The 12,793-nt window shown below is 48.3% G+C and overlaps 2 protein-coding genes across 2 annotated transcripts; one reads left to right on the top strand and one right to left on the bottom strand.

Moving 5' to 3' along the window:
• Positions 1-3,567: 3,567 nt before the first annotated feature.
• Positions 3,568-5,930, top strand: SNRPB (small nuclear ribonucleoprotein polypeptides B and B1). The gene is made up of 7 exons (XM_062504985.1): positions 3,568-3,645; positions 3,737-3,888; positions 4,269-4,380; positions 4,628-4,780; positions 5,130-5,268; positions 5,423-5,548; positions 5,763-5,930. The coding sequence occupies exons 1-7, from the start codon at positions 3,643-3,645 to the stop codon at positions 5,798-5,800; spliced, it is 723 nt and encodes a 240-aa protein (XP_062360969.1). The 5' UTR covers positions 3,568-3,642; the 3' UTR covers positions 5,801-5,930.
• Positions 5,931-6,244: 314 nt separating this feature from the next.
• Positions 6,245-12,638, bottom strand: DDX27 (DEAD-box helicase 27). Its single transcript, XM_062505163.1, has 21 exons — positions 12,543-12,638; positions 12,319-12,456; positions 12,177-12,236; positions 11,767-11,914; positions 11,351-11,397; positions 11,107-11,193; positions 10,254-10,359; positions 10,000-10,173; positions 9,526-9,676; positions 9,296-9,395; positions 9,046-9,187; positions 8,822-8,975; positions 8,626-8,707; positions 8,341-8,518; positions 8,093-8,199; positions 7,846-7,951; positions 7,650-7,744; positions 7,423-7,549; positions 7,097-7,181; positions 6,829-6,903; positions 6,245-6,541 (listed from the first exon to the last, which is right to left on the bottom strand). Exons 1-21 carry the CDS (start codon positions 12,636-12,638, stop codon positions 6,526-6,528), a joined length of 2,274 nt encoding a protein of 757 aa, XP_062361147.1. The 3' UTR covers positions 6,245-6,525.
• Between the last annotated feature and the right edge of the window lie 155 nt (positions 12,639-12,793).

Genomic DNA, 12,793 nt, shown 5'->3' with positions numbered 1-12,793 from the left:
ATCCCAAGAGTGGCTTGTATTTTCTTAAAACTCATTAAGTGATTGTAAGACTAAACGCATCTCATGCAGAAAAGTGCCAGTCAAGTTAGGTTCAAAGTAACATCTCCAAACTTTCAGATAAGCAGCACACCATAGCTGGCCTTGGAAAAGCAGCAGACTCAGAGCACCACATCAGGGCAATTACCAGTATACAACCAGTACTCCCCAAAGAGCCCAATTTGTATGACACCTCCAGACCTGCAGGGTATTACAGGTTTCCATTTATTAAATACAGAAACAGACAGGCAGTTCCCAAACGATGTGTGATTTCCACTCACTGTTCTCTTCAGCAATTAAAGGCTATGATGGCCTAAACGGAAAGCCTGAGAAACATCAGCCTTGTGCAGAAGCACACACCCAACATCCCCAGTAACCAGCCTGTAATAACTGAACAGGTAATTACCTCTCCCACGAGCCAGCCAAGTCACAACCAGAAAACATCTGGATCTATTCAGTGTTTGAGACACAACAAATACAGAGTGAAGAGACAAGGTTCAAAGCTTAGTCCCTGAGCATTAAGAACTGAAATTGCATTTTTTTAAACTAATTTACCCATGAGTAATTATGCATGAGTAATTAGCATCTAATTACCACTTCTCCCTTCAGCCTACCTTGCAGTACTGTCATAGTCTTTTATTTGTATTGCAAGTGGCAAGTTGCTACTGAAAAATACAAGGAAATACAGCACTTTATATGCCAAAACAAAGATGTCCAGATTACTAGAGGTAGAAGCCTCTACAAATCTCTAATTTGTCTTTTCCCACTCAAAGAACACGCCTCATTCAGAGAGGGGAAGTGTCCATTAAAACAGAAACACTGATATGAAGGGGAAATGCTGCAGAAATCACAAAACATTTAGGTTGGAAAACACCCTTTAAGTCATGAAGTCCAACTGCAAGCACAACACTGCTAAGTCCACCACAAAATCATGTCCTTAATAACCATATAAATGTCCTGTTTCATCACCAAAAAAGTACTGCAGAGGCACACAGCACTGAAAGGTCATGCACTCTACCTACAGCTCCCCTGACACCTTCACCACCAAAACCAGGGACCGACCAAGTTGTATTGCACTACCTCGGTATCTCAAAATAAAAGCTTTCAGCTGCATACAAATTCAAAGTAACCCACCATGATATTTAACACTTATTTCTGCTCCAAATTTCTTCCATAAATGAGCACACACTCATAACTGGCAACCATACTTCCTATTCCAATCAGTATTCAGGGCACAGCAAATGTACAGTGAAAGAAACAGAGCTTCAAGACTCTGAAAAATATCTTCAAGGCTTTTTTTTTTTTTTTCTTTTGCACAGCAGCACCACAGAAATGTCTACCAAGGCAGAAATTTGAACACCAAAGCGACTTGGCTAAGGAAAACCCAGAGAAGCAGGAAATAAACATTTAAAAAGGTAGGAAACTTTCTAGAACAGTCTTGGTCAAACAACGCTTTGAAGAACCAACACAGATCGATGGTTCAGCAGAAGCAGCTTTCCAGAAGAGAACAAGACTGGACTATGAATACAAAGGGTACTTCAGGTCAGCCTCTTAACATGATGTTGTCTGCCAAAAGCATGCTTTGAAAAGATTTCACTGTGCATCTGCAGACAAGAGAGGTGTCAAGATGTTTGGTTTTACAATGGATATTTTGCACTGCAATGGTGATAGAGCTGATAAAATTGTTGAGAAGCTCTTGTGAAGAAGTACAGAGCATGATGTTGTGTAATTGTGTTTATCAATCACTTATGTGCATGCTCTCACAGCACATTCTTCTCAACAGCATGTAAACAATTTTTCACAGTTTGTACAGAGACAGAAGCCAAGCTGAAATCCATCAAAAAATTAATTCAGACTGCTTCTGCAGAGTGAGATCTGTCATGTAAAGCAGGGGTGCAGGGGTAGCTGCAGGGCAAGGAAAAATCAGCAGAGCCACTAAAAACACAGTATTCAAAAGACTTCTGAGAAGCTGCAAGCTAGAACAACTAGAGTATTTTAAGCAGAATTTCCCTATTCACAAACTCAATCTTCTTTTCATTACAGATAGAGAACAAAATCTGCTGCACACAGAATGAAAATGAGGAGGATGAAAGAACACTCCCTGAAAAAGAAAAGCTGCCTGGTAGAATCCCCCAGTCAACAAGCAAATAGCTGCAGCTTCTGAAACCTGGAGATGTGACAAAACACCTTCAGCAGTCCTCAGCAAGTCCCCAGATGGTACCAACCGGCCAAGCTAAAGTTGGAAGTGACGTTGGCAGAGGGACTAATGGGACAGGTGGGCAGAGAAGACACATTCCTTGGCCAAGCATCACAACAGGGTAGGAGACAAGAGAGTCCAACCCGAAGGTTATATAGTTTTCTATGCTACCTCAAGTAACAAGCAATGAGAAACACGTCTCTAGACAAACTAGAGAGCCAAAGGGCTCAGACTCCCTGCCTCTGGAATCTACATTCCTCCAAAGGCTTTCCATGGCTGCACTTTGGCTGTAAAGCACCGGTCATGCACATTTCAGTACAGTACGGCAGAGACCACCTCTTGGCAAAGGCAGAAACTGATAGCAACAAGCAAAAAGAGAACTGCTTTATTATTTTTAATCAGTCAAGTGAAAGGCGCCAGCCAGGCGCCTGAACCCCTGAAGCTTGGCCTAAAACCCAGTTGAAGGCATTAAACACTAATTCTGCTGAGCACCGTCCGCACTGTACCTCGGCTCCCGAGGGAGCACCGGCCCCGCCGCTCTCGGGGGGCTGCTCGGCGCTGCAGTGGGCACCGGGGGCGGCGGGCCGGGAGCGCGGCACAACGGGAGCTGCCGCGGCCGGGCCGGGCGGAGGAGCCCGGGCCAACGGCAGCGGAGGGCGGTGGGCGCGCCGCCGCAGCGCGCCCGGGGACGCAGCAGACCGGAGGCGCGGTGCCGACGGCTGCACAACCCATCCCTGTGTCCCCATCCCTGTGTCCCCATCCCTGTGTCCCCATCCACGCCCTCGCCCTCCGCCCGCGCTCCCCCGCGGCCGCTTCGCGTTCCCCCGGCCCCACCGAGGCGCTGCCGGCGCCGGCACCGCCCCTGGGCGCGTCATGCGCCCGCCGCGCTGCCATGGAGACCGCGGGGACCATGGAGACCCGACCCGCCCGCCCCGCCACCCCAGCGATCCCCCTCGGCGGCCGAGTCAACGCCGCTAACCGAGCGTCCCTCGTCCCTGCTCCCCTCCTCGCCTCCGGGGCCGCCGCGACGGGGCTCACGTCAGTTCCCCGTGCCCACGGTGCCCCGCCTCCGGGAGCGGCTGCGAGCGCCAGGGGCCGGGCGCGCAGGAGCTCATGCAGGGCAGCCGCTCCGGCCGGCGCGGGGCTCTGCAGCGGCGCCGCGGCCGCGCCCGGCTCCCTCCGCCCCGACAGCGAGCGCGGGGCCGCGGAGCTCTGCTCAGCCCCCGCCCCGGGCCCGCTCCGCCCCGCTCCGCCCCGGGAAGCGCGACCGCGGCGCGCCGGAACGGGCGGGGCCCGCGCAGCGCGGGCGGAAGTCGCGGTGGCCGCGCGTCGCAGCTTCCGGCGGGGGAAGGAACGCGGTGGGATCGGCGGCGGCGGCGGCGGCGGGGGGAGCACGGAAAGCCGCAACCATGGTGAGCCGGGCCGGCCCGCGGGGCGGGGGACCGGCGGTGCGGCGAGCTCCGCTCCGGGCCGGACCGCGGGTAACGCGGCGCTCTCTTGCAGACGGTGGGGAAGAGCAGCAAGATGCTGCAGCACATCGACTACCGCATGCGGTGCATCCTGCAGGACGGGCGCGTCTTCATCGGCACGTTCAAGGCCTTCGATAAGCACATGAACCTCATCCTTTGCGACTGCGACGAGTTCCGCAAGATCAAGTGAGCGGGGTGCCCCCCAGCCCGGCTCCCCGCCGGGGGGGCTGGGGCGAGAGCCGGGACAGCGATGGGGCAGCGTGTGCTCCGGGCTCCTGCAGAAACAGTCATGGGTTTAGTCCCCTTTGTAAAATCCCCAAACTGCCAAGCCTTACGGGACACTTTGTTCCAGTTCTTTCCTAATAACCAACGTGTGATGCCAGTTGTAGCAGTTTAGACTTCTCTATATACACAGTTTGAGGCATCTAAAAATGTGCTCCTCTCTGGAGAAGCCGCCTAATCTTTTATTCTGTTGTAAGCTCAAAGAGCAGTATTCATTCATTTATTCATTCAGTCAGTCATTCGTTCTGTTTTTCCTCCTGTTTTGTAATTTTTTTTCTCACCAGACCTAAAAACTCAAAACAGCCAGAGCGGGAAGAGAAACGAGTCCTTGGTCTTGTGTTGCTGCGAGGGGAAAACCTGGTGTCCATGACGGTTGAAGGACCACCTCCAAAAGATGTAAGAATGAGTAGAGAACTACAGAAAAAGGGAAGGGAAATGTGATGAATTTGCTTCTTTGCAGCGGAACACTACTGTTGTATTGTTGCAGACTAATAGATGCTGTTGTGACTTGGTCCAACAAACTTCACTGCAGGAAGCTCTAATTCCTTTGTGGGCTTGGACATTAAACTGGACCAAGGAAGGCCGTGGGCATATGTAGATTATGAGGACTTCTAATAAATCTTTCTGGGGGCTGCGTTTTCAGACTGGAATTGCCCGGGTACCCCTCGCTGGAGCTGCTGGAGGACCTGGCGTTGGGAGAGCAGCAGGGAGGGGAGTACCAGCTGGTGCTCCCATGCCACAGGCTCCAGCAGGATTAGCTGGCCCTGTCAGAGGAGTGGGAGGACCATCCCAGCAGGTGAGATACTGTGACCCACGTGGCTTCATTTTTTTTGGTACCAGTGTGATGCAAGAAATTGGTGTAGTGGAAGAACTGTAATCTTAGTTTCTGTTACCACAAAGTTTGAGCCTAGTGAGACCTTTTTTGGTACTAGATCTCCCTAGGTATTGTCCTGTATGACAGAAGAAGAGGGTTGAAAAGTGGAACACACAATTCAAGTGGTATCCAGTGAATTATATTACAGATTATAGTGTTATTCAGTAACTTAAGAGAAGACTTGTGTCTTTTTCTGAAGCGGAATGTCATTGTTATGTTTTAGTTATTTTGATAAAGCAGGTGCTATTTTTTCTGTTTGTTTTGTCTGCAGGTTATGACACCCCAGGGTCGTGGAACAGTTGCAGCTGCTGCTGCAGCAGCCACTGCCAGCATAGCAGGAGCCCCAACTCAATACACACCAGGGCGTGGGGGTCCTCCCCCACCCATGAGCAGAGGAGCCCCTCCTCCAGGTACAAATTACTCCGTAGAGCTCATGTTTTGTTGCAAAATTGGTGATAACATTTTTCTGATGAAAATCTAGTATTATGGGAGATAATCCCGATACCCAGTTAGTGCCTTGAATATTCAGCTGGATTTACGTGCTTGTTTTTTCTCTGCCTTAAGGAATGATGGGGCCTCCTCCCGGCATGAGACCACCAATGGGCCCACCCATGGGAATGCCACCTGGCCGAGGGGCTCCGATGGGAATGCCCCCCCCGGGCATGAGACCACCACCCCCAGGAATGAGAGGTGAGCAGAGCTCATCCCAACTGCCTAGGGGCTCTAAGAAGCTGTAATATAATGTTTGAAGGGTGATGCATTCCAGTGTCTCCCTAGCTCTGCTAGTTGTCATAAGCTTTGGTGCCAAAAAGGGGTCCTATGGCTACTCTGAGCATGGGGGAAAAAATCTTTTTTGTTTAGTGTTGCTGCTTCTTTTATCTTCAACTCTTTCCTTTATTCCCAGGGCCCCCTCCACCTGGCATGCGCCCCCCAAGGCCATGAGAATTCTGTAATGTACCTCTGAACTGGGAGAAGACCGAGGAAGGGGATACACTGAGCAGTACCACCTGTCAGACCTTTGCTATGTATATTTTATATCTACTGCTGGTAATGTTTGCCCTTTTTAATAAAGCTGGAAAACCTAGTACTAGGAGTTGTGCACTGTTGTGCTGGTCTGTTTGTGTCAAGAGTGCAGCCATTACTTTCTACTGTTCCACTTCAAACCATCTTTGTGAGAGGTAGTTTGAAAAACTTATATTTCCTATTGTAGAAATGGGTTCTAAACAACAAGATTTTTTTTCAGCTCTACTAATTATTTGAGATCACAGAAATACATGAGCAAAGCTTTGTTCAGTTTTTGCCTAAAGATTACTTACATGAACTAGAAAGATGTAACATATTCCAGCTCTCAGCTGTTCTAGCTATTCATAAAACAGAGCCAACATCTTAAAAATAATCCCTTTATTTCATGGGTTGCTGCAGATGTTTTCACAGTCTTCAACCAGGTAACTGACAGATATCCCAGAGCTACTCCACAACTTGAAGAAAAACTTCAATTTTACTGAGGTTGTCTCCTTGCAGTACTCCAAAATCTGACAAATATCCCAGAGCTACTCCACAACTTGAAGAAAAACTTCAATTTTACTGAGGTTGTCTCCTTGCAGTACTCCAAAATTGAGGGCCTGTACAGTGTGTCTGAAATTATCCATTTGGTAACAGTTCTTACTTTACTTTCTCTTATACCTGAAAGAGAAGATAATTGAAATTATATTTTTCCATCAGCCCAACTCTCAATGACTCTTTAGATGAGGAGCAGCACTGAGCATTTTATAGGCAAAACAGTCTCCCAAGTAGAAGCCTAGAAATGTGTTATTAAAGGCCCTATCCTTGATTACCCCCAGCATCAGACCTGCAACAAGAGGGTACTGCAGAACCAACACACCTTTTAGCAAGGTGTGCCTTTAAACAATCACAAGAAGAAGAAGGGAAAAAGCCCCAAAACTTGAACAAGAAAGTAAAGAGAACTATACCTGGACTTGGATTTGAAGTTTCCTCCTTTCCTGCGCTGGGCAATACCCAAGCGTTTTCGATCTTCAAATGATGGGCTTTTGAGAGAAGGGAGGGAGGAGAGGTCAGACAGGTCACAGAATTATAGCAGTAGGACAGGTACTTCTCAAAAGAACCTGCCCCAGTTTCAGAACCTTTCCCCCCAGTATCAAAGTATCCCTGAAGAAGTACAGAGAGGCACACAAATTCTCATCTGCAGTCTGCACTAATGTATACCTGCCAGGACCTTACCCAGCACGGTATTGCTTCAGAGCCTTCCTGCTCGTGTTGGTCAGCTCTTCATCAAACACAGACAATTTTTTCTTCTTCTTGGGACCTAACAAATAATAATCAGAACACTGGTTGTAAATGGAGGTCCACAGCACTGTCGCAGTACTCTTGAACACAACAATTAGCCTAAGCATGAGGCAAATGACTACAAACATGGATCCTGGGCCAGCACTTGTGGCCATTCATTCCTTCCAAGATCAGTGCCTCCCTCTATACAAACTAGATTAATTTACCTAGTTTTAGCAAAGTAAGTGACATTAAGTTAGCTGTAAAACAAAAATCTCTACCTGCTGGTGCTGCTGCTGGCTCCTCTTCTGGCAAGGCTCTGGCTCTCTTTGCTCGGCGATTCCTCTTTGCCAGCCGCTCAGCATACATTTGAGATTTCAAAATCTCAAACTGTGACCTTTCCTCTGGCTGAAAAGTGTTAAAATACAAGTTTTGGTGATGTGAAGCTTTGCTAAGGGAAAACTATGATAGTCTACCCAGGGTCCCACTTGTCCACAAATGAACTCACTGTCATTTGGGCTTTTTTCTGTGTGTCCTGTACAAATTTCTTCCTTTTCTTTTTCCCTCGTAATGCTAGGTCAAATTCCTGCAGGGCTTTAGCCACTAGAAAGGGAAAGAACAACAGAATAAAGAGCCTCTTAAAGCAAAAAGCAGAGGCCAGCTGCAGCTATAGAATTTAACATGGAAACAGTGTCGTGACTAACATTTCTCTTTCTTCCTCTCCTCACGGGTCTGGAACCAGCTGCGCTCCAAACTCTCACTCCCAGCCTCTTTTTTTCCTGTCTCCAGCTGCTTCTTTGCCTTGTTGATCTGTGATAATTCAGGCAAGATGTGAATTCATAGTAGCTAAAAAATACTCTTCCCTTTCTAAAGTAGAAAGGGAAGGTTAAGTAGACTTAGGGTAACCTCAAAATGGACTATATCACACCAGATACTAAAAAAATTGCTTACCTGGGCCTCTGACTGCTGCATCTCACGTTCCTCACGCTCCAAGCAGAGAACTGCATAGATATCTTTCTCTAGATTCTCAATCTTCTCCCGAAATTTCAATATGACATCTGAAAACAATACCATGTGAACACCAGAGGCAGCTCATGTGAAGTCCATCTTGTTTTCCAGCACCTCCTTTAGTGTTCCTCTGTACCATGATATTCTCTGCGTACTCTCCCCAGCTCTACTTCAGTAAAGGTAGCACATACCTTGGGGAAGGATTCTGGCTTTCACTGCTGTTTTAGCAGTCTTGACAATCTCCTTCAGCATCTTGCGCTCTTCCTCACCCACAAGTGAAACTGAACGACCAGCCTTGCCTGCCCTGGCTGTCCGACCCACACGGTGGACATAGTGTTTGATGGTGTTAGGCATGGTAAAATTGATTACCTGTAACACAAACAATGTTAGTAGGGAAATAACATGAAAGGCCTCATCAAAAAGCTCAGCATTTCATGAAAGGCCTCATCAAAAAGCTCAGCACTTCAAATACTCACTGTTTTAACACCTTCAATATCGAGTCCACGCGCAGCCACATCTGTAGCTACCAGGATATCAATCTGCTCATCCTTAAAGCGCCTGAGCAGAGGAAGCAAAGGCATTACCAGTGAGTGTAGCCATCTACTTCCACCCTAAAACTCCCAAACTGGAACTTCTTTTTAGCCTAAGTTTGCAAACTAAGCCTGCTAATACCTGAGTGATTCCAGGCGCTGTGTCTGAGAGAGGTTCCCATGAAGCTCCCCAACCCGCAGGCCCATCAGTCCGAGCAGGATGTGCATGCGGTGGGCTTGCTTCTTGGTCTGGGTGAAAAGCATCACGTGATCTTGGAACGTTCGTGTCAGCAGAGCTAAAAGAAAATTCTCTCAGAAGCCTGCTCCATAGTCACTGATTCCAGCTTGCCTTGGCTCATCACTAACCTGTTACAATGGCCTCCCGGTCTCCCTCCCGGTTGGGTCTGATCCGGATAAATTCCTGCCGCAGGAAAGGCGCAACATCTGTGTTGCTGTTCACAAAAATTCGGACGGGATTTTTCAGGGAAACAGAAGCCAAATCTTTCACCTACAAAAATAGGTTCAGAAAAAACAGCCCACATGATTTCTGGTAAAAGACCTGACAAACTCCCATTCAACTTCCTGCCTCAGTGTGTTTCTCAACAGCTTGTCTTACCTCCTCAGTCATGGTGGCAGAGAAAAGCATTGTCTGACGGTGGTGGGAACACAACCTGATTATTTCCTTCATCTGTTCCTCAAAGTATTCATCCAGCATCCTACACAGGAGAAAAACAGCAAGATAATGCAGCTTTACCTGGGCCTGGCCAAGAAACATTACATAAGGCAGGACAACAAAGACAGCCTGATTGCCTGGAGAAAGGAAAGCTGTCCTCCTGTTTACCCTACCTGTCTGCTTCATCCAAAATCAGCACCTCAACACTGCTCAGGTGGAAAGAAGGGCAGTTGTGGAGATGATCAATCAGTCGCCCAGGAGTTGCAATAAGAATGTCTGGCCCTGAGCGCAGAGCAGCTTCTTGAGTCTTCACATCCAGGCCACCTGAAAGAAAGGGAATACAGCCTGCTGACCCCCCGAGCACACTGCAGCAGAGTACAGGGATTTGCCTGCACAGGGCAGATTGCCTGAGGAATGGGAAGCACATCAGATAAAACCACATTCAAAACCAGAAATGATCCCATATTTTCTATCCCAGAAACCAGTAAACAAGTACAATACAATACTGTAAAGCAAGATTTTAAACCACAACATATCTACTAGAAGCACAATAACCTACAGCCTCCAGTTTTACAGCACAGAATTCCTAGTTCTGTATAGTGGTTTACAATGAGCTGTACAGTTCACATAAATGACTTAACACTCACCTACTGCCAGGCAAGTTGTGACACTGCTGAACTGTGCCAGCTGTTTTGTGACAGAATGCACCTGAATACCCAGTTCTCGTGTTGGCACCAGAACCAGTACACGTGTTATTGGAGCCTGACGAGGTTTGTAAATCAGGCGCTCAAGGACAGGCAAGATGAAGGCAGCTGTTTTACCTGAAAAAAAAAATAAGAAGGGTTATCAATTATTGTGAATAGCTAATTCTACATTTATAGTGCCCTGCTCAACCCCCTACCTGTCCCAGTCGCAGCACAAGCACAAATATCCTTTCCCAGAAGACCCACTGGGATACAAGCCTTCTGAATTGGGGTTGGTTGCTTGAAGCCAAGAGCTGTGATTGCCTACAAAGGAGGAAGAGCAATTAAACTCTGTCTCTGGTATGGCCACACCTGGAGTGCTGTGCCCAGAGCTGGGCTCATCATTACAAGACACACAGACATACAGAAGAGAGAAAAGCAACAGGCTGTGAAGATTATAAGGGCCTTGGGAGCACCTCACATCTGGGGAAAGGCTGACAGAGCTGGGACTACTCACCCTGGAGAAGCCTCAGGAGAAGACTTGTCCATGTCAATAAATACCTGATGGGAGGGTGGAGCCAGGCTCTGTTCAGTGGTGCCCAGAGACAGACGTAATGGGCATAAACTGAAACATGGTACTCTATGCGTTTAGTTCCCTCTAAACATCAGGAACCACTTTTTCACCTCAAGGGTGACCAAGCAGCAGCATACAGGGCCCAGAGAGGTTGCAGTCTCCAGGCCTGGAAATATTCAAAACCATCTGGTCATGCTCCTGGGCAGCAATTCTAGGTGGCCCTGCTTGAGCAGGGGTTGGACAGACGACCTCCAAACTCCCTTCCAACCACACTGGGACAACTCTTGCTCAAGATGGTGTTAACACATTTAGTTTTTGACTGACACAATCATAGTTTCCATTAATCTATAATGAGAGCTCCTATCACACTAGCTCCCAAATGATTTTCTTGTCAGAGAGGCTGCAAAACAATGAGAAATTTGACAGTTCTAATTGGTAGCAGAGAGGCTGTACAACATTCTTCAGAGTAACATGTAATAAATCAACTAGGTAAATACCTTTAGCAAAGGTCGTGAAAGATTCATGTCCTGGAATGACAAGTTATCATCATATTGAGAGGCATCTTCAGAAAAGCCCTCTGCTTCCTAGAAACAGGAACGACAACAAAACTGGAACAACGAATGCAGCAAAACAAAATGTTATCAAAGGGCTCTGGACTAGTTTTTGAGTTATGATTTGTTAACCAAAGGAAATTCTTCAATAAGAAATGCTGGAGGGATTTGACTAGTTTTTCACACTTACCACTTCGCCCTTTTTTGATCTCTTCTTCTCCTTCACTTTGACCTTATCTGCAGAGAAAGAGAAATGTGACAGGAATTAGTACACACAGCTAAACCCATAACAAGATGTTGTGAACTATCTTAACCTTGTAACCTCATACTTTTTGCTCTCAATTCAGATATTGAGGGAGAAGCCTCAGAAACAAGTAGAGGCATGTAATGGAGTAAAATTGCCAAGTAAATATTGCTGTTCAGGGATGAGTTCAATTATGGCTACCATTCCAAATAAGCTTGATTAAAATCAGAAGGAATGTTGCAGTAGGCAAACAAAATATAAAAGGTTCTGGCCCACTCCCAGCAAGGCTTCACTTCAGACTTTTCTCCCGTGAGCCATCTCTGTGTCAGATTCTTGTCCATCGCAGTGTGTACTGCTGATACCTGCTTTTGTGAAGATACTTTCATCATCCAGTGAATACTCAGACTCCACATCTTCATCCCTATCACAATCCTCACACTCCTTTTTTGTTTGGTCATTTTCAGCCTCTGCATCCTCATCTTTTACTTTTGCTTGTTTAGCTTCCCTTTCCTAAAAGAAAAAAAAAATGAAAATGTTTTCAAAAGAAAGGATGAAAAAGAAACTTCAATTCTTTGCGAGTCTGTGTCTGTTATTACGAGTCCATTCACAGATCCACGACTTTGCATAACTGTAATCACTAATAATTCTACAACCTCATCCATCCAGGAACACATTCACTTGTGGCAGCAAACCGAACCGAAGTGATGAGCACCGTGGCTGAGGGAATGGCCAAACACATACCAGTTTTTTCAGCAATAAGAAAGACCCTGACCTGGAGCTTCCTTTTCTGTCTCACTTTCTCAATCTTCTCATCCAGCGTCGTAGCTGCTTTCTAGGCAGAAAATCACAACAGGAGAGCTGTAAGAGAAGCCCAGGAGAGCAGTGGGCACCGCAGCTCCATCCCGGCTCCTCACCTTGCCGCGGAGCTGCCGCAGCGCCGCCGTCCAGGCATCCTCCCCGCCGGCGTCCGCTTCCCCGAACACGAAGTCGGCGCTGAAGTCCCCGCGGGAGCGTCCCCCCCGCCGCCTGGGGCCCGGCGCCCGGCGCAGCTCCTGCGGTAACAGCCGTGAGCAAGGACCGCCGAGCCGGCCCCGCCGCACCGGCCCGGCCCGCGGCTCCCGCGCCTGCCCGGCCCCACCTCCTCATCCTCGGAGACCTCCGATTCGGAGTCCACGGGCACCACGTCCCCCTCGGCGATGGTGCCCACTAGGCCCAGGCTCTCCAGCGTGGCCATGGCCCCGAGCCGGAACCGCGCGGGACACGCGTGCGCTGGGCCGGGCCGGGGGCCGGGCCCGGGCGGGTGGGCAGAGCCGCGGCTGCCTCCGCCCCGCAATGCCGGGAAAGGAAACCGAAAGCGGCCGCGACGGGGCCGGATGGGTGGTGATGGGG

Source organism: Cinclus cinclus, chromosome 18 (genome assembly GCF_963662255.1).
Source record: "Cinclus cinclus chromosome 18, bCinCin1.1, whole genome shotgun sequence".
Lineage (NCBI taxonomy): Eukaryota > Metazoa > Chordata > Aves > Passeriformes > Cinclidae > Cinclus > Cinclus cinclus.
Note: the sequence above shows the minus strand (reverse complement) of the source record. Positions and strands in the feature narration are given on the sequence as shown.

What these genes read in the sequence shown, in the direction of transcription:
- SNRPB (XM_062504985.1), top strand. An exon ending in GACGAGTTCCGCAAGATCAA is followed by an intron (nt 3,889 to 4,268) that starts GTGAGCGGGGTG and finishes TTTTCTCACCAG; the next exon opens with ACCTAAAAACTCAAAACAGC. An exon ending in CAGAGGAGCCCCTCCTCCAG is followed by an intron (nt 5,269 to 5,422) that starts GTACAAATTACT and finishes CTCTGCCTTAAG; the next exon opens with GAATGATGGGGCCTCCTCCC.
- DDX27 (XM_062505163.1), bottom strand. Translation starts at nt 12,638, where the DNA reads ATGGCCACGCTGGAGAGCCTGGGCCTAGTGGGCACCATCGCCGAGGGG. An exon ending in AAGTATCTTCACAAAAGCAG is followed by an intron (nt 11,398 to 11,766) that starts GTATCAGCAGTA and finishes CTTTCTCTGCAG; the next exon opens with ATAAGGTCAAAGTGAAGGAG. An exon ending in ATATTGAAGGTGTTAAAACA is followed by an intron (nt 8,519 to 8,625) that starts GTGAGTATTTGA and finishes TTTGTGTTACAG; the next exon opens with GTAATCAATTTTACCATGCC.